This window comes from Cladophialophora carrionii (genome assembly GCF_000365165.1).
Source record: "Cladophialophora carrionii CBS 160.54 unplaced genomic scaffold supercont1.4, whole genome shotgun sequence".
Taxonomy (NCBI): Eukaryota; Fungi; Ascomycota; class Eurotiomycetes; order Chaetothyriales; family Herpotrichiellaceae; genus Cladophialophora; species Cladophialophora carrionii.
In genome coordinates, this window is record NW_008481829.1 from 1,015,286 (window position 1) to 1,040,617 (window position 25,332).

General features: G+C 54.1%; 9 protein-coding genes across 9 annotated transcripts; 4 read left to right on the forward strand and 5 right to left on the reverse strand.

Moving 5' to 3' along the window:
- Positions 1–936: 936 nt before the first annotated feature.
- Positions 937–2,492, reverse strand: G647_05035 (uncharacterized protein; the record flags this gene model as incomplete). The annotated part of the gene is made up of 2 exons (XM_008729370.1): positions 937–1,170; positions 1,242–2,492. 2 exons carry the CDS (start codon positions 2,490–2,492, stop codon positions 937–939), a joined length of 1,485 nt encoding a protein of 494 aa, XP_008727592.1.
- A 302-nt stretch (positions 2,493–2,794) lies between these two features.
- On the reverse strand, positions 2,795–8,893 carry G647_05036 (uncharacterized protein; the record flags this gene model as incomplete). Its single annotated transcript, XM_008729371.1, has 1 exon — positions 2,795–8,893. The coding sequence occupies one exon, from the start codon at positions 8,891–8,893 to the stop codon at positions 2,795–2,797; it is 6,099 nt and encodes a 2,032-aa protein (XP_008727593.1).
- Positions 8,894–9,653: 760 nt separating this feature from the next.
- On the reverse strand, positions 9,654–11,376 carry G647_05037 (uncharacterized protein; the record flags this gene model as incomplete). The annotated part of the gene is made up of 6 exons (XM_008729372.1): positions 9,654–9,782; positions 9,839–10,141; positions 10,212–10,406; positions 10,464–10,524; positions 10,573–11,021; positions 11,071–11,376. The coding sequence occupies 6 exons, from the start codon at positions 11,374–11,376 to the stop codon at positions 9,654–9,656; spliced, it is 1,443 nt and encodes a 480-aa protein (XP_008727594.1).
- A 1,201-nt stretch (positions 11,377–12,577) lies between these two features.
- Positions 12,578–12,850, forward strand: G647_05038 (uncharacterized protein; the record flags this gene model as incomplete). The annotated part of the gene is made up of 1 exon (XM_008729373.1): positions 12,578–12,850. One exon carries the CDS (start codon positions 12,578–12,580, stop codon positions 12,848–12,850), a length of 273 nt encoding a protein of 90 aa, XP_008727595.1.
- Positions 12,851–14,940: 2,090 nt separating this feature from the next.
- Positions 14,941–16,438, reverse strand: G647_05039 (uncharacterized protein; the record flags this gene model as incomplete). The annotated part of the gene is made up of 5 exons (XM_008729374.1): positions 14,941–15,041; positions 15,118–15,625; positions 15,692–15,739; positions 15,859–15,931; positions 16,230–16,438. The coding sequence occupies 5 exons, from the start codon at positions 16,436–16,438 to the stop codon at positions 14,941–14,943; spliced, it is 939 nt and encodes a 312-aa protein (XP_008727596.1).
- Positions 16,439–17,664: 1,226 nt separating this feature from the next.
- G647_05040 (uncharacterized protein) lies at positions 17,665–20,034 on the forward strand (the record flags this gene model as incomplete). Its single annotated transcript, XM_008729375.1, has 2 exons — positions 17,665–17,753; positions 17,793–20,034. The coding sequence occupies 2 exons, from the start codon at positions 17,665–17,667 to the stop codon at positions 20,032–20,034; spliced, it is 2,331 nt and encodes a 776-aa protein (XP_008727597.1).
- Positions 20,035–20,709: 675 nt separating this feature from the next.
- On the reverse strand, positions 20,710–21,562 carry G647_05041 (uncharacterized protein; the record flags this gene model as incomplete). The annotated part of the gene is made up of 2 exons (XM_008729376.1): positions 20,710–20,992; positions 21,081–21,562. The coding sequence occupies 2 exons, from the start codon at positions 21,560–21,562 to the stop codon at positions 20,710–20,712; spliced, it is 765 nt and encodes a 254-aa protein (XP_008727598.1).
- A 495-nt stretch (positions 21,563–22,057) lies between these two features.
- Positions 22,058–23,500, forward strand: G647_05042 (uncharacterized protein; the record flags this gene model as incomplete). The annotated part of the gene is made up of 2 exons (XM_008729377.1): positions 22,058–22,404; positions 22,528–23,500. The coding sequence occupies 2 exons, from the start codon at positions 22,058–22,060 to the stop codon at positions 23,498–23,500; spliced, it is 1,320 nt and encodes a 439-aa protein (XP_008727599.1).
- Positions 23,501–23,704: 204 nt separating this feature from the next.
- Positions 23,705–24,684, forward strand: G647_05043 (uncharacterized protein; the record flags this gene model as incomplete). The annotated part of the gene is made up of 2 exons (XM_008729378.1): positions 23,705–23,761; positions 23,824–24,684. 2 exons carry the CDS (start codon positions 23,705–23,707, stop codon positions 24,682–24,684), a joined length of 918 nt encoding a protein of 305 aa, XP_008727600.1.
- Positions 24,685–25,332: the final 648 nt, after the last annotated feature.

Here is a 25,332-nt window from a genome sequence, read left to right on the forward strand (position 1 = left end):
CAAAGCACAGAGAGACCGTCCAGCCTTGTCTATCGGACTCATCATATACTATCGGCCTCAGCTCACACCTATACTCCACCCTGCTCGAGGACAGGTTTGTGTCATGATAATTTTCCCTCTCAACCGCCCGTCTGATTTGCGGAGTACAAGGTTGCGACAGTCTCAAGGCGCAATGTCCTTCCCCCCCGAAAGCAATAAATCCTTAGTCTTCAGACACACTGTTTCTTCACTATACGTCTTCCCCATGCCTCTTTCCAGTGCCATTAATCCCGTTCCTGCTCTCACGGTGCATATGCGGCTACGACACTCCCGATGGGAATGACCTTCCGGCAAAAAGGTCCCACGGAGTACCGTGCAGTCACAGCTTACCCACTGCTCTCAGAACAGACCCTACACCCTTCGTGAAGTGACACTCCTGTGATGTTATCGCAACTCACTCCCTGCTGCACAAATCATGTTCAAGTGTGCTCCGAGAACGAACGGCCACTTCCTTGGACGTCTCGACTGTGGCTCAAAAGGACCAAAACACACTCAGATTGATTGCCCATTCATGCGAACTACACCTAAACCCGAAAATGTAAGTACCTCGAGGATACCTCGCATGGTCCACCAAGCCAAACAGTCCGCAGAATATGAATATGAAGACCTGATTTAATCCCGTCTTGTCCGTTGAACAAGGACTACTCCTAACAGGTCTGTATCAGAGGGTGGAAGACATTCATAAGATCCTGCAGACATGCATTCACCAAGTTCTCAAGCATGGTACGGACAGAGTCGCCGTGGGATAAATCTTGTCTTGGGGGAGAAACGTCCGTCTTCGTGTCTCGTAAAATCAATTCCCCAATCTATCATCTACGCGTGCCTTTTATGACTCTATCATCTATGCTTCGCCTCGGCAACACCACCGCGATGCATACAACCACGCCGATCTCTCACTCAAGCTTTCCCATCCGAGAACTGCACGACAGCCCACTTGCCACTCCACGCCCACTTCCGGGCCCCTGAATCACCGCCGCCTCCTTCCATAGCGCGGATCTCTTCGTCCTTACCTTCTGGCAACCCGACCACGACGTCGGCCTTGCACGTGCGCAGCGCGAGTACTCTGAGGCCTGAGCCGGGCCCAAGTGGACCGATCGCTTCCGTAAAGGGCGTTGTGGGAGGCCATGCAGCCTAGCGAGCCAAGAACAAGTCAGCGGACGCAAGAGCAACAGAAATCAAGGGTAGGGTTCCTGTGGACATACATCACCGGTCAACTTTCTATAATTCAAATCACCCTTGAACACCACCAACTCGCTCTCCTTTAGATCCTCCATCAACGCCGGCACCACGCTGGGCAAGCGCCAGAAACTCCCCGCGTGGGTCCAGAACCGGTTCGGCCGCAGGATCAACTTGCCTTCGCCGTGCAGGTGGCTCCAGTGGTCGAAGAGGAACTGGACGTTCACGACCTCTTCCTCGGACAGCGGTACCGCGGGCCTTTCGGTCCCAGCAGCAGCAGCAGCCTCGTCGTCCGCGTCCGAGGCGTGTTCGTAGAACGCCCTCGGATCCGCCATGGCCGAAAGCAGCGCCGAAAAGTCCTTGGGCACCACGTCGCTCACGAACCACGGGATATCCTTGGGGTGCAGGACGACTTCGGTCGCCAGGCCCGTCGCGAGCAAATACCCGGCGAGGACCAGGTCGACGAACAGCTCGAAGCCCGCGTTGTCGAGCACGATGTCCACGCGCCGATTCTCCCGCTTGGCCTTGAGTGCGCTCGTCAGCACGGCGAAGGCGGCGTCGAAATCGTTCACCAGGATGTTCTTCTCGCTTTCCTTGCGCGCGGTACTGCCCTGCAGCTTCTGGATCTCCTCGTAACTCAGACTCGTCAGGAGGCTCAGATCCGTGGCATTCCCCCACAGACAAATCTCCGCCATCTCTACAAACAGTAACTTTTCGGCCTCCTCGATCTCCGTCGGGTCCGTGACGTCGCTGGCCACGGGCGCGTCGCTCTTCGAGGCCCGGATCTGCTCGATGATCTGCCGGTAGCGCGCGCACAGCTCCAACACGGCCGGTCTCGAGGATTTGAACGTCTTCATCTTCTGCCGGTAGAACGGGTCGTAGTCCTTCCACAGTTTCGTCTTGGCCGTGCTGAACAGCGTGGCGATGCGTCTGTACAGGTAACATTCCGAGAACAGCCACTCGACGTCATGCCACGTGGGCGGACCCCGGGCGTTCAGTTCGTCATTGTAGAGCTTCACGTCGGGGAAGCCGTCGTCGACAATGGGACCGAGCACCCGGTTATGCTGGAGTCCGTATTTCAGGGTCGCGAGCGCCGACGTGATGGCTTTCCCCTCGGCGAGGGCGTCCTTGTCCGAGTCCGGGATGCGCGACACCGTGCGGTGGACATCGTCAATGGCGCCCGTCACGATCGCCGGCCAGCGTTCACGGGCGGATTTATGTGCAAAGGACGTGGGGTCTGAAGTTTGGTATGTTGGCACTTTGGGGTCGTGTTCCATGGCGTTCCTTTTTATGGGCACCGGTTCTGCGCCTTTTGAAATTATCGAGTCTTGATATCACCTTCCAGATGGATCTCAGGGCCAAGGTCGAAAGAATCCGTTGAGCGAGCCTCGTCACAAAGTGTTGCCGCATTAAGCTGGCGCCAAGCACCAATCACGTCATGTTGAATGGCCGTTACGAGGCTGAGTCGCCGCGTCGGCGCAAGGCTGCATAGATAAACGGTCCGTATTGCTTGCTTTTTGTCTTCTTTGATTTCCTCTATCTATATAAGGTTTTACACCCCGCCGGATCCTTCCAGGTCTTATCCAAAATCCATACGCAGCTCGATGGCCGGCCTCGACTCTACGTTCTCTTCTGCAGATTTCTCTTGTCTCTTGCCCACCCCAGCAGCACGCAGCAAGCTCTCCAGTTCCGAGCGCTGTTCCTCATCTAGCAGTCCTACAGTCACCTTAAACGCAATTTGATCAGCTGCCACGAGTTCAAGAAGTCTTGCTGCACTCTCTTTGCGCATGGTCTCCGAATTAGTCGCTGCCGGGACGACCTGTTTGGCACGAAGGAGGAGGACTGGCACCAGTATCGACATCGCAGCAAACCGGCCGGAATCTTTGATGGTCACCACTGCTGCCACGAGAGCTTGTGTCAATGCTGTCTTGACGTTCTCCGGATCCTCTGCTTCATGGTCTGAGACAAACTGAACGAGCCGTGTCCACAGAGCCCTGCCAACTACCTCGTCGCAGGCTGACTTCGGGTGGGTCACCAGCAATGAGCGCATGCACCCAGCAGCAATCTTCGCTAGGCCGACGTCTTGGAGACAATCCAGCAACTCTGCAAGTGATTGTGTCACGGAGTCGTCGTTGGCGGGAAGGACAGAGCTGGCGGTCGTGAGCAAGATTGTCATCGACAACAACGTGTTCTTTGCACAAGTGATGGCATGCTCATTTTCTCGGCGCTGCGCAACCGCCAGAATCGACAACATGCGACGAAGGCATCCGCGAACGAGTCTTGAGGCTACCTCGCCCGGGGCCGACTGTATGACATCTTGCAAAAAGGCCTTGAATATCGGCATAATTCGTGGTAACACTGCGTCCTGGCATATTCCTGTTGCAAGAATGGTACAGTAGCTGTGCATGATGCAGGCATGCAAGTCTGCTCGAATGATCGCGGGAAAAACCGACGCAACGTCAACCAGAGCCTGGAAGCAGAGCTGAACAAGGGCAATCCCATCATCTCCGAGTCTGCGTAAAGCGACGCCGGGCGGATCTTCCAACGTCGGAATGAGACCGGTCAGGACGAGGATGATGATTCTCGTCAGTTCGAAAAGCTGTTCAATATCATCCGAAAGCTTGTCGTCGCGGTCTTGGTCCTTTGCTGCGATGTGGTCTAGTGAGAGGTTCCTGGCTATCTCTACCAATTCACTCTGTGTCTCTCTGGTACTGGTAAGAGCAAGTCGGTCCAGAGTATCCGTCGTTTCATTGAAGACTGCATCCTCGTAGATGGCGTTACCACAGACTTCCGGTGTCAGGATCTTTCTGAGAGCCTGCAGAATTGACAGCACTTGCGATGGATCCTCTCGGGCTTGGGTCACCAATGCTTCGAAGGCTAGGCCGAAGAGGATGAAGAAAAATGCCACTGGCTCTTCGCGGAAGCTCATGTCCTTGCCTGGTGTAGCCGTACCGTTGGTCTGGCTGTCGGCAGCTGAGACTCGCTTATTGTCGAGCGCATCAAAGACAGACTCGCTGTCCTTTTCAACAAGCACAGCAATAGCGTCGACAACGCTGAGCCAACTCGTTTGATAGAACTTTAGCCGGACTTCGCGGTTGAAAGAGGCGTATCTTTCGTCCAAATTGCCGCCCGCTACCTCGCCTCCTAGAGTGTCTGAAATTTCTGGCTCGAAACGCAAGCTGGCAAACTCTTGCAACGACGTCAGCCAAAGTGGTGCGAGCTTGGGGATAAATGGTTGCAGGATCTCCTCCAGATATGGTTGGTCAGCGCTGGCGAGTTGGAGTTGTGCCCATCCCGACAAGATAGCCATCTTAAGCATCGCTTGTGCGTTAGGACTGAGGTTGTTGAGATCACCAATTGCTGCTTCTGGTGTGGGTCGTGTAAGGTTATCCACCCCTAAGGCGAGCACTTTGAAAATGCGTCCCATTCGCTCGGCGTTGGTCACGATACCGGTCGCAACAAAGGTAGCACAAACACCGATAGCTTCAGCCGCTAGCTCCGGTGACGAGTCAGCAGCAAAGGCTGGCGTCAGAGCCGAGCTGATCTGAGCTTGGTACTGCTCGAGAAGAGATGCTTCCAAGAAATCTGGATCTGGAGTCTTCCCAAATAACTTCAAAATCTGGTCGATAATCCGAAGTCCCCAGATGCGAAGCTCTACCACATTGGCCGTAGAGGCGGAAAAGGCGACGCGGACCACGTCCGCCACCTTGCTCTGTAAGACTTCTTCTGCATGTATAACACGGTCTGGTGACATGCCTGCATGGATGATGTCCATGGCTTCGCTGAGCAGTCGCATTGCAAAGTCCCGAGTCTGCCACCGGAGAAATTCTTGGCCTTCAGGCGCAGCATCAGCAGCATCGCCTTGTCCACCAGCCGCTGCCGTCAAGCCGGCCACGTCTTCGTCGGCTAAATCGGGCATTGCGGTCTTTGCTGTAGCCGTCTGCACTCGTGAGGTGGGTGGAGCCTTTGCTCTCGTCCTCGATAGGATGCTCTGGCATTTGTCAACCCAATCAGCCGTGTCCAAAAGAATTGTCTGCTGCATCCAGTTCTGCAGCATTGCCTGTAGCGACCCGCTCCCTGGATTGTCATCCAGACGCGCCCATAAATCATCACCAAGCTTCGAGGTTGCAACGCGAGCGACCTCTGATGCATTCCTCTTCATCAACTCATCTAGGCCTTTCACGGCAGCGGATTGGAGAAGGTCTTCGTCAGATAGCAGGTTCGCCTGCAGATCCAAGACATATTTGGCAAATTGCAAGTGCGCGGGCGCGTACATGCAAAGATGCCGAAGGCACTGATAGCTCTCGCTCCGTAGTTGTGCTGAAGCCTCTTTCTGCAGATAACCGACTAAGACCAGAATCAAATTTCGGGCCTTGGACACATCTTGAAGATCGGGCCCAAGCACGTTGACGACGCTGTCCACACATTGAGCGATGGCCAAGGGCGTGAAAAGCTCGAGCTCAAAGTTGGAGGTTGTAAGAGAAGCAGCTTCCTCGTTATGGGAGTCATTCGAATATAATTGTGCCAGGAGACCGAGGGTGCTCGTCGCGTAGGTCGAAAAGGCGAGCCCGGCCGATTCAGCCACCAGAACCAGTCCCTTGAGTGCCCAATAGTGGACTATTGTATGAGTGTCACTGCACAAGGATAGAAGGACACCAACAATCGACTTGATATGCAGACTGGCTGCCATGGCACCCACCTCTGAGTGAATGTGACCGAGAGCAAGAGCACACCCAGCACGAACGCTAGGATCGCGGTTCGCGACGATCATGTCAATGAGGAACTTAACCTCTTTGTTGGTAAACTGCGTCCCGGCTAGGTTGCATATGCGGCCAATGGCTCGGGCAGCTATGTGGCGTAGCGCTGGATCGGAACTGCAAATATACTTGCCCAACAAGTCGGTGATGGCCTGACCGATCGCTCCGACGTTCATCTTTCCGGAAGTGTACGGCGTTTCATTGTTTGCGACAGCTAGAGCACATAATAGCGCCAAGGCTGCATTGACCTGCATTGCCGCCTTCCTGCCAGGTTCTCGTTGGAGTTGCTGCGAGACAGTAGTGATCAACTGCTCGATCGTGCTCTCCTGGATCCGGCCAGACTGGAGAGGCAGGGATATTGCAAAGAGTTTGATAGACAAGTTGACGCAGGATGTTGCTGGTGAGCTCAATTCGGCGTCGCTCGAGCTCGTATCTTGCCGTGCTATCAGCGCAGCATCGTGCTCGATTGCAGGTATGGCCGGGCATCGGAGCAGAATGTCTGGCACTGAAACATCCTGGTCCGTGTACATGTCACTTCCCGGTTGCGAATGGCTATCAAAGGGGAGATAAGTGTCAAAGTGGTCGACCAAGCTGCTGACACCGAAGCTCCAGTTGTCCTCGGTCGTCCACAACCCCTCAAAGGTGCTCGCAGTGTTTGCTAGCGATGCCTCCAAGCTTTTCAGCACCGGACGTTCAGGGTCCGTGAAAGTTGTCATCGTCAGACCTATTAGGTCCGATTGAGAAACGACCTCGGTTTGCTCAAGGTGTCTTAGGCTGACCAATGACGCGAAGCATTGCAGTACCCGTCGTCGGAGCAAGATTGCAAAATCCTGCAGCTGGAGGGCAGGTACCAGTCGGTGAGAAAGGTCTTCGGATTCGCGAGCTGGAGGTAGGCTGTTGAGGAACAAGATTGTGTTATGCAGCATGGTGGAGATGCGTTTTGATCCGTCAAATGTGATCAAACCGCTACAAGAGGATAGAAACATGAGCAGCGCACTCAAAGCACATTCTCGAACGTGAGACAAGAAGCTCAGCTCGAGATGGCCTCTTCTGCTCGCATTCTCATGAGTCAGGGGAGGTGGTAGTGCATTCCTCCACATCAGCATCAACTGATTAAGGTGGACTTTGACAAAGCTCGGACCCAAGCTCACCACGCCTCCGATCAAGGTCCATGCAACCTGCACCTGCATTGCGGATAACCTTAGCTCTGCCGCCGCACTGGATTTTAGGAGGTCTGTCGCGAAAGTGAAAATCGCAAAGTAGGTCTGAACCGAGCCGTAGAGCGGTTTTTGACGAGCACAGCTGACCGCAATGGCGATGGCTGTGGCAAACCCCAGAGACCGCCGATGCGGTTGTTTGCCCTCGGAAGGCTGAAACTCCTTTTGCAATTGTGCCATTGCATGATCGATGGTACGCGTGAGCTGGTTCGGACAGGCGAGGATGAATGCCTTGAAGCATTGGGCTGCATGGCTTTGCACCGTGTGGCTTGGGTGCTGCACAACTTGGAACAGTGCTTCTCTGCACGAGTCTTGCAAGACATTGGCGGCTGGGCCCAGCTGCAACAACAAATCATTCAGCGTGGTCAAAGCACCAGCGAGTATTCGCTTAGAGGGCTCCCGGCGCTCCGGCATCACCTGAGGATAGTTCTTTAGGACATCATTTATGAGGTGGCGTGCTGCGTTGATTTGGGCATTTTCAGTCAAGAGAACTGTGACATCGGCAAGCATCCACTGGACGAGCTTCCGCGTCAGGAGGAGACGATGACGGTTGGCCGATATCGTAGGATGGTTCAAGAGATCTGCGTACATGTGCGTCGCTATCGACGCATATTCTTCCTCCAGGGTTTTCCGAGGCAGCAAGCGAAGAAGAAACCTGTAACACATGGCGATGCCCGCGCGTGCTCTGTTCGTTGTGGAAGCTCTGCAGTAATGTTGCGATAGGACCCGTAGGACTTCTTTCAAGGTCAAAGTCAAGCGAACAGACAGCTTGACTTGTCCCGGCGCTGGGGAACCGGGTCTCTCTATTTCGGCTTCCTCCTCCAGATCGTCCCCAGGTTTCTTGGACTTCTTAGGCTTTCGAAGGACTGGTACTTCAGCATGACCGGTTGCGGAGTATGCCTGCTGTAGCGCGGCAGCCATAGCAGCAGCTGCTGCATGCCGCACAGACGATCCCGAGCTATCCAGTACCTTCCAAATTGTGCTCTTGAGCGATTCAAAGTCGTTGGAGTTGTTGAAATAACTCGTCTCGCTGACAAGACTGCGGAGGCAGGAGCAGGCACACCTTTGAACGAAAGTCGATTTGTCGCTTGTCGCCGCGTTTCGAGCAGATTTGAGGATATCACGAGACACATGTTCGTCCAGGCTCCCCTTGACCCCCAGTACCACCCCGACCAGAGCTCGAAACACACATCCTCGGACTCCAACGGACGAAGCCTTTAGCAACTTTATCAGAGAGGCAGCAGTCAGCCCAGACAGAGAAATGGCCGAATCCCCAGCGGCTCGAAAGACGGCCCCAATGCACACGATCGCGCTGTGTTTGGAACTGAGCTCTTTATCCGCCTTGCCGGTGTTCAGGATGGCCAGCAAATCATTGATGGTTTCGTAGAGCAGGCTGCGACTCCCCCGCGCAAACAAGTCTGCGAGTATCCTTCCTAGTGCATTCCGAATGACGCGTGAGGGCGCCGGCGCTCCTAATCCTACAATCTTGATCACTTCTCTCTTGATGGAAGCTTGGTGCGACGGTAGAGCCTCGGCCGACAGCTGCTCGACGTGCCGTTGCAGATCGGAGACGAAGGTGAGCAAGTATAGATCTTGCTGTGCCGTATCGAGGCTATGTAGTTTCGTCACGTCGAGTTCGAGGTCCGCGGCGCCGTTGACTGCGGACGCGGATTGAGGTTGCGGAGCAGGAGAAGGGGTCGCCATGATTGAAGAGACTGGGGAGTGCGTACGTCCCGTTGGACGGACGCCGAGTATTCGAATCGGATCATATATGCCGATGCACGGTGAGGTTCAGGCAGTCCTGGAACGTACTCGCTTTACACCCTCAGCCAGCAATATGTATTGCTGTCCTCTGATATATTCACTGGCGTTTCGGGCGCTCTGGCTGAACGTAGTGCCAGAGTATCCGTCTACGGTCGACCGCACGACCATCATGTGCTCGATAGAAAAAGGGGCTTGAGGGGTCAGAGAGGAGAGCTTCAGTCATCTCCCCCACTCGACGCTCACTTTTCGTTTCACCTTCGCTCGCAGCCGCGAGCGAGTGAACTTGTGCCAGACCCTGCAGAGACTCATTCGACCCAGTGAAGCGCGGCGCAGGGACTTGCCTTGCAGGGCCAACATTGTCGCAACAAGTGAAAGGCCATCGCAATCACCGCTTAAAGCGTTGCCCAGCAGGACGCCCACGACGCCGAAGTCACAAGTTGCGGAGGCAAAGAAGATCTTAAGACCCGGTATGGCAGGCAACCGTACACAGCACAGGGACACGAATTACTGAGTGTATGAGTTGGAGGTCTGTTCAGCTACACAGGCTCGGTGTTTCCCTTTGACATAACCTTGGGATCTGCTAGCCATATCTCAATTGATTGTCTATTCCGGACTGATTGAAGCGTTTGCCGCCTCACACAGCATCGCGAGGACTCATTGATGGCGTGTGCTCGGACTATACACAAAGCCTTCGTGTCACTTAGGGCGTCTTCTTGATGTACAGACTCTGGGCATTGCAGAAAGATCTCAGACCACCTAGGCCCCACTCGAAACCAATGCCGCTCTCCTTGTGACCGCCGAACGGAGCGTCGGGTTGTAGTTCAAGGTGCTACATAATTTCGTTAGCAGGGGCGGTTGAGGACATAGTGGATTGGCAGGACTCACCGAGTTCACCCACACCGAGCCAGCCTGAAGCTGTCGAGCGATCCGAGTGGCTTCTTCCAGATCGTTCGACCAAACCGAGGCCCCGAGACCCATCTTGGTGTTGTTGGCCCGAGCAACGACATCGGCCTCGTCAGACCAGGTCATGAGGGGAACAATGGGGCCGAAGGGTTCTTCGGTGGCGATTCTGGAGTTGTCGGCAGGCTTGTCGATGATAGTAGGGGTGATGAAATAGCCAGGCTTATCTGGGTTGGTGCCGCCAACAGCGACAGTCTGCTTCTCTTTTTCGATGTCGCTGAAGAAGGTCTGGGACAGCGTCAGTGTGCGTTCCTCAATCCCTGCATCTACACGCCAGGTGCCAAGACTCAGAACCTACCTTGACTTTTTCGTACTGCATCTTGTTCTGGATAGGGCCCAGGAAGACACCTTCCTCAGTCCCATCACCAACTTTGAGGTTCTTGGTGAACTCGACCATGGCTTTCAGGAACTCATCGTGGATCGACTCATGGACGTAGATGCGCTTGACAGCCAGGCAGATTTGACCGGAGTTGAGGAAGGCGAACGTGGCAACCTACAGTCCCGCTTAGCCAGTGGATGGGAGAGATCCTACATCAGCATCTGATCATACCTTCTGGGCAACAGTCGGGATGTCCACGTTCTTTGTGACGATGGCGGGGTCTTTTCCACCACTGAACGAGGTCAGTAAGCATTACATCTCAATGTCGCGCCACACTCACAGCTCCAGAGTGACTCTCTTCAGAGTTTTTGCGGCACTTTCCATAACCTTCTTGCCGGTGAATGTCGAGCCAGTGAAGCTGATCTTGTCCGGGCCCGGGTGAGCGGTGAGCCAGGGGCCTAGGTTGTCATCGCCGGACAGAACCTGAACGACACCAGGCGGGAAGTATTGTTGAGCCAGCTCACCGAGTTTCAAGTCGCAATATGGGGTGAACGGCGATGGCTTGATGATGATCGGGTTGCCCGTGAGGACGGAGGGAGCGATCTTACCACAGGCGAGATGGATAGGGAAGTTCCAAGGTACGATGCCGACGGTGACTCCGAGGGGGGTATATCGAACGATGACCTGCTTCGTGTCGTTTTCCTCGACGATCTCCTCCTTCAATTCTAGCCTCGCGAGAGCTCTCATCCAGTGAACGCCAGTCTTGGCTTCTCCGATGGCAAATTGAAGCTGGATCAGAGTTAGCATGTGAGGTCAGGTCGAGTAGCTGGGCCCATACTGGTTTTCCTTGCTCCTGAGTAAGAAGCTTGCCAAAGTCCTGTTCGTATTTCTCCAGGCCATCGGCGAAGGCAAGCACAGCGTCTCTGCGTTTCTCCCAAGGGGTTTGTGACCATGACTTGAAGGCCTCTTTCGCCGCTGCAACGGCGTCATCGACATCCTTCTGCGTCGAGACAGGCACCTCTGGGTTTGGTTTGCCTGTTGCAGGGTTGATGCCGTGCCTGGTCTGCTCCGTGCTTGTCAATTTGCCATTGATGGTGTTATAGAAGCCCTCCAGGACATTGAACTGTGGTCCTACGGAACCCATGTTGAAGCGGAGATGGCGTGTGAGGGGGCTAGGCACTTTCGATGCTTGAAGTGAAGACGATGAGGAATACAACGACTTTTTAAAGATGCTCGTGCTTGCAAATCAATTGAACTAGCAATCATCATAGACCCGAAGCCGGAAACCCGAGGGGCTTCTCATATTTAAATCCTGCGGGGCAGAAAGCATTCACTTCCACCTCGGTCGAATTCGGCGGCTTTCTGGACCAAGCGGGATTGTAACAAATGACTTGGCGCTGCGCTGCTTGTGTATCACATCACTGGTATCTCAATTCATTGGCCCGCAGTGTATATTTGCTGCAGGGTTTGCCTCGGAACTCCACACAGTAACTGGAAATACAGGAAAGAAAGGTGCTTAACACCGACATGAATTGAGGCTGAGGACGGCTTCAGCTTTCTCTGTTGTTCCACGACCCGTCGACGAGGGAGAAGTCACCAACGTTGCACCAGAGAAGCAGTTGCTGGATTTTGCGTGGGCCAAGTCAGAGAAATCGACTCAAGGACTGATCTGAGTTGCTCGACTCGGAGGTCCATCAATGGTGTTCTTCACCTCCACCTCAAAACGACCCATACCGTGCTCTGCACCGCAATGGCTAAGCAGACTTGAAGTGCCTGTCCTAGAGCTTTGTGCAACTGCTGAGAGCCAGACCAGCTGCCTGTGCATCCTCGCAGCTCCGGGATGGTCTTGAGAAACAGTCGAGTCAGCTGCGATGAATCATGACTTCGCGTAACCGAAGATCGTGTGGACGCTCATCCCCGCGTGTTCGCACCACCATCAAATCGAAGGATGCGGGGTTGGTCGAGACCGTAGCGACCACTAAAACCAGAACGAGCATCCGGAACTGAGATCGGTTATTCAAAATTCTGGGTACTAACGACCTGGCCCCTGGTGAATTGTTTCTGTGGTGGCAGCCATACCTTTCTCCTTCGTAAGGGTGCTCTTCCTGAGGAGATGGCCACTGTGGTAATGAGGACGTTCGAGACTGCAGCGAGAGATGAGCAGACAACTGCGGCTATGTACCATCCAGGTGCAGACCAAGTCTGGCCCCGGGAAAGGCTCTGAGAAGTCCTTTGTGACAGACTTGAATTGACAGGGTACTTCTATTCTCAGCCTTCATGCATCGGTGTGCTTAATGGACGACGCGGTATAAATGTCTGATTTTCCGATCATCCTTTGAGCTGCTATGGCAGCTCTGTCTCCCATTCTTGCCAAGGACTCTGTGTTTGAATCTTCCGATCCGATCGTGTCCAAATGCTGCATCGGCGGACTGCTCTCTCTGACTTTCGCGACTCAAAGAGCTCACGCTCGGGCGCGCGAGAAGCGACAAACACCCAATGAGTATCTCCTGCAAGAAGTCCGAAACAGCCAAACACAGGCTACGCCCGCTCCTGCGGAAGGCATTCGAGAACTTGATGAGAGAGTCCTGCGCTGTGTCCAGTCCTTGAACTCGACTTAGCGGTCAAGGACGACTTCTCGTACCACGATGAAGGGCCCCAGTTTCACACTCAACCGTACGAGACGATCAATCCTTCGGGCCTCTACCAGAATGTAGACCCAGTACTCTGCCAACTCTCACAACCTCGTCGGCATGGGTGGTGCAATATCCTCCTGATGGACGGCCTGCTCGGGAATGCATGGGGCACAGAACTCCGCGCTCGCTTCGAACACGCGCTAGAAACCGGGGACACCGATCCAGATGGAAGCATCTTCCCCATCGCCAGCGAATTGACGGGTTTCACCACACCGGGTTTGCTTGACGGGCGCCATGTCCGAGGCTGCAACAAGGTACAGTAGTACTGCGGTAGCTCTCGGACGTCCGTGAACTTTCCTTGCTGAATCACGGACTGACTCCCGACTCCTGAACACCATGGCACTTCACCCACAAAGGCTTAGCGTTGGTCACGTGCACTGCTGCCCGCTGTTCACCAACACAGTTACGCCTCATCTTTGTAGTTCTCAGGACTCGTAGTCAACAAAGACATGCAAATCAAGTCCAACGAATACTGGTACTCAGTATGATATTCTATTCTCCATGTGTAGCTCATGGCCAGCCAGCCGCGCAATGTATCACGTGACTTGCGGTATGTGACATGCATGCAACATTGTGACGTCAGTTCTGAAGACTCGAGGAGTCGTCGAGCCACCCAACGAGCCTACGAGGGATGTACCTCGCACGAGTTAAAGTCTGGAGTCTGCTTACGAGGAATGTACCACAGTAAGCACTCTAAGTAACCCGCTGGTACCTTGTACGAGTTACTCCTCCTCCTCCAAGATGACTCGATATCGCTCGAGCCGGGCTGCAAAAAGTCTTGGTGAAGATTTAGTGCTGACAGTGACTACTGTAACTCAGACGCACTCCTCCTACGAGGTACCTTGGAAGCGTGTGTCAACCACTAAGTGATAAACTACGGACACAGGGCATGCCAAGTTTCAGATAAGAGTGTAGAAAACTGGGAAATTCCGGAGAGGCTGGGAGCCACTGTCGATTCTGGGGGATACGAGCACGGGCCAAGATGCTCAACAGACGCCGATTGGGATCGTGGGGGTTTTGATAAGCACTCGGAGGCGCAATGCTGGGACGGAGTAATGATAACGGCATTTTCAGCCTGCAAGGTGATTGGACAGAGTGTGTTGTATATCTCACACCGTGGTTATTCTGGTCTGCATGTTCGTGCGCGTGGCGCTTGCATGGGATCGATGGATGTGGACGGATTTCCTTGCACTTTTGCCCAAGTAGTCTGGTGCGAAGTGGGGTGCTCTGCATGCTTCCAGTACGAAGGTGAGACTGTGGGAAACGTGCGGAAAATCGAGGTGCTCATAACTCATCCGGGTACTCTTACTCCGTGCTATGTACAGTGTATATCGTATGTTACTCCCTTCGATCTTCGCATGTCCACTATGAGAGCCTCATGCGAGACAAATATAGATCACAATGACCACATAAAAGGACCCTGAACGTCGAGATTTTCAACGGCATTTTGAGATCGCCATCAATGCCACAGGGGATTTTTTCCGGAAACAAATACCCGAGGATCGGAGCTCGGCTAGCAGGATCCTCTCCCTGCGCCTCAGAAACCCTACCCAGTGTGCCAGTAGAAGAGATGGCCCACACAATCCTCATTGCAGCATGTCTCGGTGCTTTTCGTATCTCAGAATAGATTGTTGCTGATTAACAATGGTCTGGCATCCGGCCTGGCAATTCGTATGCTGTTGCCACAGGCTCGGTAAGGTTGTAGCCCCTTGAATCCGATACAGAACATTGACCCGATCGATTCGGCTGCCGCGAGTCTCTCATGAATCGCAATGCTTGAGGTATATTCGCTGGGAGGAAGGCGATGTAGATCCGTAATCAGACCAGTATTGGTCGTAGCCAAACTTGGTATGTAGTTCTCCTGCTGTCAGGCTCCCGTTTTCTGTAACCTGGTGCCAGGACAGAGCGGCTAATTTGGGCGTGAGACTCGACATCTGCAGAGAGCCGCCCCTCACCGTCTATTCGCCATTCTTCTGGACAGTCGTCGGTGTAAAAACTCTATTGGTACTCAGTTATTATACAGTCACCAGATCCAGGGACAAATGCTTGTTGTAGAACGTGACATTTGACGCCGAATCGTATGCCTCAGAGCCGAACGCAATATACCCGAGGTAATCTAGACGGTCGTCAGTAACGTGATCTCATAGAAAAATCCTGCGCACGCATGCCGCTCGGGTATGAGACCAGCTTACCATTCACCGTGGGCCCACCAATCCCTGTCAAACCCTGTAGCAATGGACCCAGATCGGCAAAGAAGTTGGTATGACCGGTCGCGGCGTCGCTCGCAACCCACGTTAAGACATTCTGGTTGAGACCATTGACACCGGTGTATAGACTGAAGGTCGTCCCGTTGACAATCTGAGTCGTAACGACGCCTTCTTCCAGACCAATCTGCTGTGTGGAAGCCCCATACTGGCCCAGCCAGATCATCACTTCGTACTTAGCTTGTGTGGTGTCTATGGCTTTGTCGGGATCCGAGTCCAAGAACATGTCGACAGCCACATTGGCGTCCAACTGGACCTCGGTCAGGGCGGCGATGTCGACGATTTCCGGCCTCTCGTCACCAACCCCGTAATACCATTCTGTCTCGAAGTTGATTGCTGTTACCTTCGAAATCTCAACGGGAAAGGTATCTGTGTCCACTTTGATGTTGGGAAAGGCGTGCACAGGTTGGGTTGGGGGACCTCGAGGATATTGCCACTAAGGCTTGATGTTAGCCAGTCTGCAGAGCTACACGTAGCATCGCTTCGACGCAGGACAACCTACTGTGATTGACCACTGTGCAGCGGTTGTCTTGGTGGGATAAGTTCCATTCTGAGGACTGTTAGTGTCGACTGGTAGAGTCGCGCCTGGGCCTTGGGCCTTGAGGAAGCTCACATCGTAGGTGGTGACCTAGTAATCCTGTTAGCAAGAATGCAATCCACGCGTCGGACGTCACTACTCACGTTCATACACAAACCTCCAGGTCCGTCGTAATCTTCTGGGAGCGCCCACTGATTCGGATTTCTGGGGATTCACGGTCAGCCTTGTTGCGCGTGACATGATTGGCTGCAGCTGCAGTGAGGGCGGCCGAGTCGGAAGTCCACATCCAGTCGATCCTCCGACCTGCAAGGCCAACTCTTCCAGGAGGGCAGCAGGTCCCCTTAGTTCGAAGCCAGCGCTTTGCCCAACCAGGCTACAAGCCAGGAACACGAAAAACCTTCCAACTTTAAAAACTTGTCCATTCGACAGGGGTCCTGATAGTTGCACAAATCGGGGGCTCGATGTTTACGGCCGCTTGGGGAGAAGGAGAATTGAGACTCACAACGTGTACTCCTGGCCATTCGTGAAAGGCGTAATACCAAATGCTCTCTGGCAGTAATTCTTCGACCTGATCTTGTTGCTCGCGCTCACGAAGGGGTTGGGGTTCAATCCTTGGGACTCGCGATATGCCTGCAGTCCGAGCAGCACACTGATGGTGACTGCCACGGGGATGAGCACAAAGCCGAGCGAAACAAGCGATCTGAATCCCATTGTTGAAGTCCGGAGTAAGGTTCTGGGATCAATTGCGAATAGTCGAAGACGTCGGCCAGCACAGCGTCGAGAAGATATGCGATATCGACCGCGAGAGCAGATGTATGTCAGAGGCGGGATAATAGAAATCACGTAGCGCGGCTGGAGAGAGCCGGACAGCTCGCAGCTTCGAAGCTCGGTGGGCAGTGCACGTTGAGCAAATTGAGCAGGCCGGGCAAAGTGGCAAGAGATAATTTTGTTTCAGTCGCAGGCAAGATTTTAAGAGCTGCAGGCATCGATTCGCTGTCTTCAATGGTCGACCGGATGGGACTTGTTTGAGCCAGGTGCGTTTATCCGCAAGACAAGTGCCTATCACACTGGTATTTGTGTGGAGATTGTGGGCTTGGCTTGCAGGTGGCGCTCATTGTGCCAGGGAGCCCCCGGCCGCAGGGCCAGGGGTTGCGCTTGATTGCTCCATTAGTCCATCGCCTTGTTTTTGGCGTGTCGTTGGCCCGGTTTGCATTTTCCCTTTCGCCTTGAGCTGGATCATGCTGTCGTCGTCACTGCGTCGCGTGCCAAATTGGCACTCTCCGGCATGCCCATGGTTTGTAAGGTCCCTTGATGAGCATTGCTTGATAAGGGCAGTCAAAAGTTGGCTGTGCCATCGCTAATCCTGGTGTCTCCAGCACGGCTTCTTCTCCTTCCGCCAAGTTCCTGCCTTGGTCGCCCCCAGCCTTCCGTATTGATCTCCTCCTCCGCATGGTCTTCCTGCTTCGCAATGTGACGATGATCTACCTCGTACTGCCCTGCCTCTTTCCGGACCCAGCCTCTCCACTATGACATGATTAAGGTCGGTCGCGCACCCACTCGAGCCACTCTCTGCCACTGTTGGACGAGAACATCATACCCGAGAACACGCCCCCCTTCGGATAGCCAATCCAACCACGCTACTTGCAAAATCCTGTCGCCTCTCGCTCTGTCTGTGCTGGTCGTGCTTGTTCTCTTCTAATATCTTCGATAGCAGCACCGCAGTCCGTGGGCCTCCTTCGCTTTCCCACAACTCTATCTATCATTGACAGACATTCACATTCGTTTTAAACTTCACTCGCTTGGGATCCACGCAGGCATTGGGGACAAGAATGAACACTCTCGTTCGATAGACAAGACAATACGACAGACGCTCCTCAACGTGTCCGAGCTCTTCGCCCTTGCATATCCCTCTGCAACACATCACCCCTCGTTTCAACATGCCTCCTCTTCGCAAGTCAGACCGTCGAAGAGCTGAGCAGCAGCCAGTCATGACAGAAATAAAGCTTTCCGCGATCGAGTCGCCGTCGTCATACAGAGAAAGCATGTCCTCACCATATCATGAAAGCCATCGGGAGAGTCAAGAATCTTTCCTCGAACCACCTCCATCTGCTCATCCTATATACGGGAACTACAGAGAGAGCCCGCCACTCGAGCACCAGAGGCTCTCGCGGCGGCCAGGTCTATCAGACCTGCACGACCGAACCCTGTCGGACCTGATCCCAGAAAGCATCTCCGACAGTACACTTGTGGCACCCAATGGATCATATCCAGCGTTTGCACCAGGAGCACACTCTTCGTATTCAGGGTCTCAGACTCGGAGCTCGTCGCCTTATCCAGTACCATCGCCTTTCAGAAGTCAGGAGACGTTACGACCTCTCTACCCTGACTCGCCCTCCACCTACTTTAAGAAAGACTGGGCGAAAGAGGGTCAGATCGCTCAATTGCATACGCGAGATGACCAGGAATTCATAGCCGGCAAGAAGAGATGGCTCTACCGGTGGTTCGCGCCGCTGTTGTGCCTGGTCTCCCTCTCGATGTATTGGTTCTACTTCGGCTTACGAATTACCTTCATCGTCGACGCTCAAAGGCTCTACGGCAATTCCTTCCCGCTGGCGTGGGTTTTCGTGGCGATTGAGATTTCGATTGCTGTGCCCATATTCATGCAGACCATCTGGTCGCTCTTTATCCTCAAGAAACGCCACAGGCCAAAGCTGAGGCTCATCGGTAATGAGGTTCCCACAGTCGACGTTTTCATCACATGCTGCGGCGAGGACGACGACCTCGTCCTCGATACTGTTCGCGCTGCATGCGATCTGGACTATCCCCAAGACCGATGCCGTATCATTTTGCTGGACGACGGCAAATCTGATACATTGAAAAACGTCCTTGAGGAATGGCGCGAGACGTGTCCAAATGTCTTCTACATGCGCCGTCCGAAGTTCCCTGGCGTTCCTCACCACTTCAAGGCCGGTAACCTGAACTATGGATTGGACGCAGTCCATAACCTACCGGGCGGCGCTGGAGAGTACATGGCTGCTCTTGATGCAGATATGATTCCGGAACAGCATTGGTTACGGGCCGTGCTGCCACACTTGTTGATGGATGAGAAGATGGGCCTCGCATGTCCGCCTCAGCTCTTCTACAATGTTCCAAGAGACGATCCCCTCTGTCAGAGCTTGGACTTCTTCGTTCACGTCTCCGAGCCAGTCAAGGATGCCCTGGGCGTGGCATGGTGCACAGGTTCTGGATACGTTGCTCGGACAGCCGCACTCGCTCAGATTGGAAACTTCCCTTGCGGGTCCTTGGCGGAAGATGTCGCCACAAGCACTCTCCTGCTCGGCGCTGGCTGGAAGACAGCCTTCGTCCACGAAGCACTACAATTTGGAACCGTCCCGGAAGACTATGGTGGCCATCTCAAGCAACGTACGCGCTGGGCCATCGGTACCGTCGACACGGCCTTCAAGCTCAAGTTCTGTTTGTGGGGCGATCAAGTGAAGCATATGTCCTTTGCACAGAGGTCGTCGAGCTTCATCTACGCTTTCCTAAGCTTGTTCAACATCTTCCTCACCCTCTCGATCTTCGCCTTGCCGATTGTTCTTGTCTCGAACAAACCACTGGTGGCATATTCAAATGATACACAACTTCGATGGTTGATCCGGGCGTGCTTCGCTAACGTGGTATTGAACCGCTTGTGCGAGTTCGTGCTCTACATTCCCGCAGGCTATACGACCGGCCAAAGAGGCAGCCGCTACCAGCTCTGGATGGCTCCCTATATCTCCCTCACCATTATCCGATCATTTGTCCTACCAACCTGGCTCGGCGGACAGCGACAAGCTTTCAAGGCGACAGGCTCGATCAAGTCAGCACTCAACGAACGAGACCCCAAACAGCGAGCGCCAATGTACCGTCGGGTATGGACGATATGCGTCAACTACATGGCCGGATTTCACGTCGCATACGTCTACTTCGTGCTGGTTGCTGTCACCATTTCGACCTACAGGACCCTGATAGTGCAACATACATTGCGAGGGAAGCTGATCGGTCTTGTCACACACGCATTTTGGCCTCCTCTTGCTTGGATAATTGTCTGCTCTTCTTTCTGGATTCCTTTTACATACGCGGTCGATCCCCCTAATTGTCCCGACAGAGAGGAACTCCTGGACCGGGACCCGAAGACTGGTGTATGCCACCCCAAACCGGAAGCGAAGAAGATCGCTTTCGCTCCGCAAACCGCCTGGTTCGAACTGGAATACACTCTCACCACTGCTTTTACGGCGTTGGTCTTTGTTGCGGCGTTCTTCTACTGAGACCCGCGACATGATAAACCTAATGACGAAACGAATATGTCGATCATCGGCTTGAGTTCAGATCACCACCTGGGCGATCTTGTTCATAGCAGATCGTTCTACCACGCATTCGCATGTTTTTCGACAACAGCTGGGCCTGGATACTGTACATATAGCCGGAGACTTAGGCCTTTCCGGCATAGACATACACATTCGAATGGATAATCGACTCTTGGGCGTTTCAATACACAGGGAGAGATACCTAGATACTTCCGCAAATTGGAAGTGGCGCGAGCATCAGGACGATTGATTAGTACATAGCAACGGGCAGCGGCTTATCTGATACAACATAACGAAGACTATAAACTCACGCGCAAGGACTACCAATGGTTCACTGACCATCGCGCGATGTTGTGGACAAGGCAGACTCATGCTTACACCCATATTGGAAGCCATGAATACGCTCCTTCGCTTGGTCAATACCATTGATGGTAAAACAAGATCATCTTCGTCAACGTAGCTTTCATGTCTCTTCTCGGCTGGTCTTCCCATCGTGCATGCCCTTCCCAGCGGCGAGAACTTCCACATAGGATTGTTCGAGGTTAGATTGGTACTTGCCTAGCCTCCTCTCTGATCTCGGTCTCGTCCCATGCTCAATACTCGGTCTACTGTATATTTCTAGGCACAACCTGGTACTTACAGCTTCGGCTGCCCACCCAACCCTGCTCCACCTGGCGTGTTGGAGACGAAAGATCCGTCAAGCTCCTCCCACTCGCTCAGCACAGTTTTCTTGCCCTGTATGAAGCGGCCAGTGCCTCTGAACATCGTCTTGAACTCGGCCGTCTTACCATGCACACCCAGCGCAGCCAGATCCTTATATCGCTCGAACATGAGCACTTCGCCAGGGTTCTTCGCACTGGTCAGGACATGGTAGGTCAAGGTGCCGGACTCATTCTGCTCGACCCAGTCACAGAATTTGCTAGACCGCGACGTCAGCGACGAGCACCAGAAGCACGATAGGAACGCCATATTGAAAATGAGCTGAATGCGATCTAGCAAATGCTTACCCCAACACTCCCACCAATCCATCTCTGTTTGCGTTCAAGTCATTATCTTTCAGGACGAACTTTGCGAGCACGACAATTGCTGCTTTGGGACTCTCCTTCTCGCCTTTCCGGGCCACGAATCCAGCGGCGGGAATCCATTCTGAGATCTCCATGTCGCGCGCCGGATCATACAGTCGCTCCTCTGCCACTCTCGAGTGGAAGGACTTGAACACGGACGTTTGCTTCACGGCGGAGAATGCCGCCGAGGAGGACCAGATTTCCAACAGACCGAGGAGAGTTGACGCTTCCCCGGACGGGACCATGCCGAGCTGCGCTTTGGGCCGAGTTGTCGGCGTGAAGATTGCGCGCGTGCTATGTTGGGTGGACGGGTTGCGGAAGAAGGAGAGGTTGGAGTTGTTCAACGCGATGACTCTGTCGCGGTTTTCGCGGGATTTGGTATGGATGAGGACCAGTAGGGCCAACGGCTTGCCGTCGGATGCCATGATGAAGCTCGGTCCGGGTATGCTGTTCTTGCCACGGACGGGGGTGGTGGGCACTTAGCAATCTCTAGAATCTCGAAATGATTCCTTCAGGTCAATGAAGAAGAGTTGGATCTTTCAACGACCGAACCTCGAATGACTGGAGCGACCAATGTCCTTGGAGAGCGACAGAACGTTGAGATGCTTTACCCTCGTGTGAGAAGAGGCCTCTCGGATGCTACAGTGCTAAATTCAATTCCTACTCAGTACATGATTAGTTATGTAGCACTTTTCGTAAGTTTCCACCGGCTACAGCGCGAGCAGCGACTGTAGGAATCGCTGGAAATCTCGGAAAGTTGCCTCGGCAGTGCAGATTCGGGAACTCGATAAGATTAGATGCTCGGATATAAGGCTGGACCACAGCCTCGCCGAAGGTGGTCGGCCGGGGCTCGCAGCTCCGAGCTTTCTCGATCGTCCGTGGTCCTTGTAGCAAGACTCTCTTTCGCAAGCACCGCCGATATGTCGCCTCCGTCGGCGACTCCCGTACCGGACATGGCAGTCCCGGAACCTTCATCGAACGTGGCGGCTCTTCCAGGAGAAATTGAAATGGCCGAGCACCCACCCCTTCCGTTGTCGCCGCCGAGGCCTCCGACCACGGCCATAGGTGCGGCCACCTCGTCGAGGGCGTGCGACAGCTGCAAGTCTTCAAAAACCCGATGTGAACGGATTTCCGAAGCAGCACCGTGCCATCGTTGCTCGAAAACAAACAGGCAATGTGTCGTTGCTGGTGTTGTCCTTCAGGTGCTCGTGCCCGCGGACTCGGATATGAACCACCCAGGAGAGGGTCCGGCCTCCCCTCGAACATGGTACGTTCGTAAGACCTGCGATCCGTGCAGGACTTCCAAGGTGAAATGTGAACGCGCTTCAGAGTCTACAAAGTGTGATAGATGTTCGAAAACCGGCAGGGATTGCGTAACCACCCTTGGCAGCAGTTCTAGACACGCTCCCCAAAGACATCAGGCATCACCTCTTCAGGCAAGACCAAATACATCATTAGACATTAACGCCGCCGGCACTGCAGCCGCTACCGACACGCCTCTGCTACTGCCTTCCCTCGCCAACTACATCGGCGCAGAGAGTAGATGGAACGGCGGTTTGGACCAAGACAGTCGTGCGGCCGGACCATTTGACACACCCACGCAGGCGTTGCAGAATGGGGTCGCAGAGAAGCTAACCCGACAAAATTACCAGGCTAAGCTTGGGGACTTGCAGCGGGAGGTTCTTGCGGACCTGGAACTTGTCAAATACTGCAAGGCGGCTGACAAATGCCCTGAGGCTACCCTACCTCCAGAGCTGGGCTACAATTCCTCCTTCTTGCTTGGACGGATGCTCGCGCAATCCAAAACACTCCTGGAGATACTGGACCTGTTTGGCCCGACCGCGCTGGCACCTACTCCTTCCTCAGACGGATGTGCGCCCGACGGCATTTCAACGACCAATGCAAGTGTTCGCTGCGACGTGCCCTCGATGTTCTCGCTCTTCTCATGTTTCGTCTGCCTGATTCGGATTTACCGGACCAACTTCTCGACCATTCTTGACTCGATGCCAACGTTATTTGGTCTGCAACGACCCGTACCTCAATTATTCCCGGCCATCAACCTTGGGGGCTTCTCGCTGGAAAACCGTCTCGATCTGCAGGTCCAGCTCCTCCTCCAGATTAGTAATGAAATGTTATCGAGTCTGAAAGCAAAGTTGGGTATTGCAGAAGTTGGCGGGCTTGCGAGCAAGAGCGTGTTTGACCCGGAGAAGACAGGGATGCTGGTTGCAATGTTAGAGGATGAGGCCCGTGAGCAGCCTCCACTTCACGAGCCGCGAGGCCACTGTGCACCGTTGACGGAGATCCTGGAAAACCTGCGCCAGATTATCCAAGCAGAAAACGCGAAGAGGCAGCAGGGTGGCTAGTTGCACCCCAAGACACAGTCAAGGCCGACCCCGTGTTAGATCCGAGACTCCGAGCACCCACCGAGTGGTCCTCCGAAGTGCACCGCTAGGTCGCCGTTGCCTGCCTGCCTGCTCTCCTGAGTGACCATAAAGAGAGCAGCCCGCCTCCTCTGGATTTCAAGACCTGTTATATTCCGGTGGCCTGCATATCAACCAGCAGCCATTATGGGACGCACTCCGCCGCACGACCAAGGTATTTCCGCCATGTGGTGGTCTGCACGGGTAACGCTTCCTCTCCCCTAAACGCTGCAGCCTCGTAAGTCTGAGAGACTGACCAAGCGCAGAACCCGCCTGTTGACCCTAAGACCTCCTTCGCAGGCAAGACTGTCCTCATAACCGGTGCAAACGTCGGACTCGGACTCGAAGCCGCGACCAAATTGGCCCGTCTAGGTGCCTCCCGTTTGATCCTGGGCGTCCGCTCCCACGAGCGCGGTGAAGATGCCAAAGACCACATATGCCAACAATCAGCCTGCAACGCCGCCAATGTGCAGATCTACCAAGTCGATATGAGCTCCTTCGAGTCCGTCAAGTCGTTTGCCACGGCCATAACCGAGGAGGAGCCAAGCCTGGATATCGCTGTCCTTAACGCCGGGATGGCAGCGTCTTCCTACCAGCTCAGCCCAGACGGATATGAAATGTCCCTACAAGTCAACGTGCTGTCCACCGCACTGCTCGCCGTCCTTCTCCTCCCCAAACTCCACCAATCAGCCCAGCTGAGCGGATCTCCATCTCATCTCGAGTTCGTCGGGAGCGTGGGCCACCGCATGGTCAAACCCACGGCCCTGGACGCTGTGGCCGACAACAAGAGTGCAAGACTCCTCGACTCCGTCAACGACAAGAAAAATTTCGCCATCCAGGAAACATACTGCATGTCCAAGCTCTTGCTCATGTACGTCATGGAAGGCCTCGTGGCAGCCACGCGTCGCAACAATGTTGTCGACGTGGTGATCACGACGTGCTGTCCCAATCTCTGCCGCACGTACCTCGGACGCGACTTCAACCCCTTGATGAATCTGGCGAACGCTATGTTCCAGCTCGTGTTTGCGAGGACGGCCGAGGAGGGCAGTCGGATCCTTGTCAGCGGCACAACGTTGGGAAAGGATGCCCATGGAATGTTTTGGAGTCATGATATCTTCGACATGTGAGTCGCCGACCATGCAAGCAGAGATCGGGACTGCATGAACAAAGATACGAAGTCAAGGCTGACATATTACGACGCGTGTCTCTGTAGGAAAGGAGAGCTCGTCACCAGCGAGAAGGGGAAGATGCTGCAGAAGAAGGCATGGTCGGAAATTGCGCAGCTGTTGCGGGTGCATGTGTCACGGAGTGAGCAGTGGATGTTAGAATGTTGAATGGCGCATGTTGTACGGAGTGTAATGGGGCCACGCTTCGTTCGGGTTTCGCGGCTGGTGAGAGGATGAATTGGAGGCAAGCGGATAGTAGGGAAGCGAGGCGATATATACTACTTGCATTGAAGGAGACGATGTTTGTTTCTTCATCATATCTGGTCCTACTCGGGAATCGAGGTCGAGGCCGTGTACGATATCGGATGAGTCAATGGCTTATCGACAAGTCAGCCAGTTGAACAGTACCTCTCCGTGGACAGAGTAGAGCTCAGAAGCTCATCGTGCAGCACAAGAGCAGAATCCTGCCTTGTCCCTGTCGTTCAAGTCGGGCGAAAATCCATGCCAAGCGTCATCGGTGCTACGGAGAAGCAGAGATGCTGCCTAGAGAAGTGAGTCAAAAGCGGCGAGCTCTTGGACAGCTCAAATCAGAATGCAACATTTGTCTTC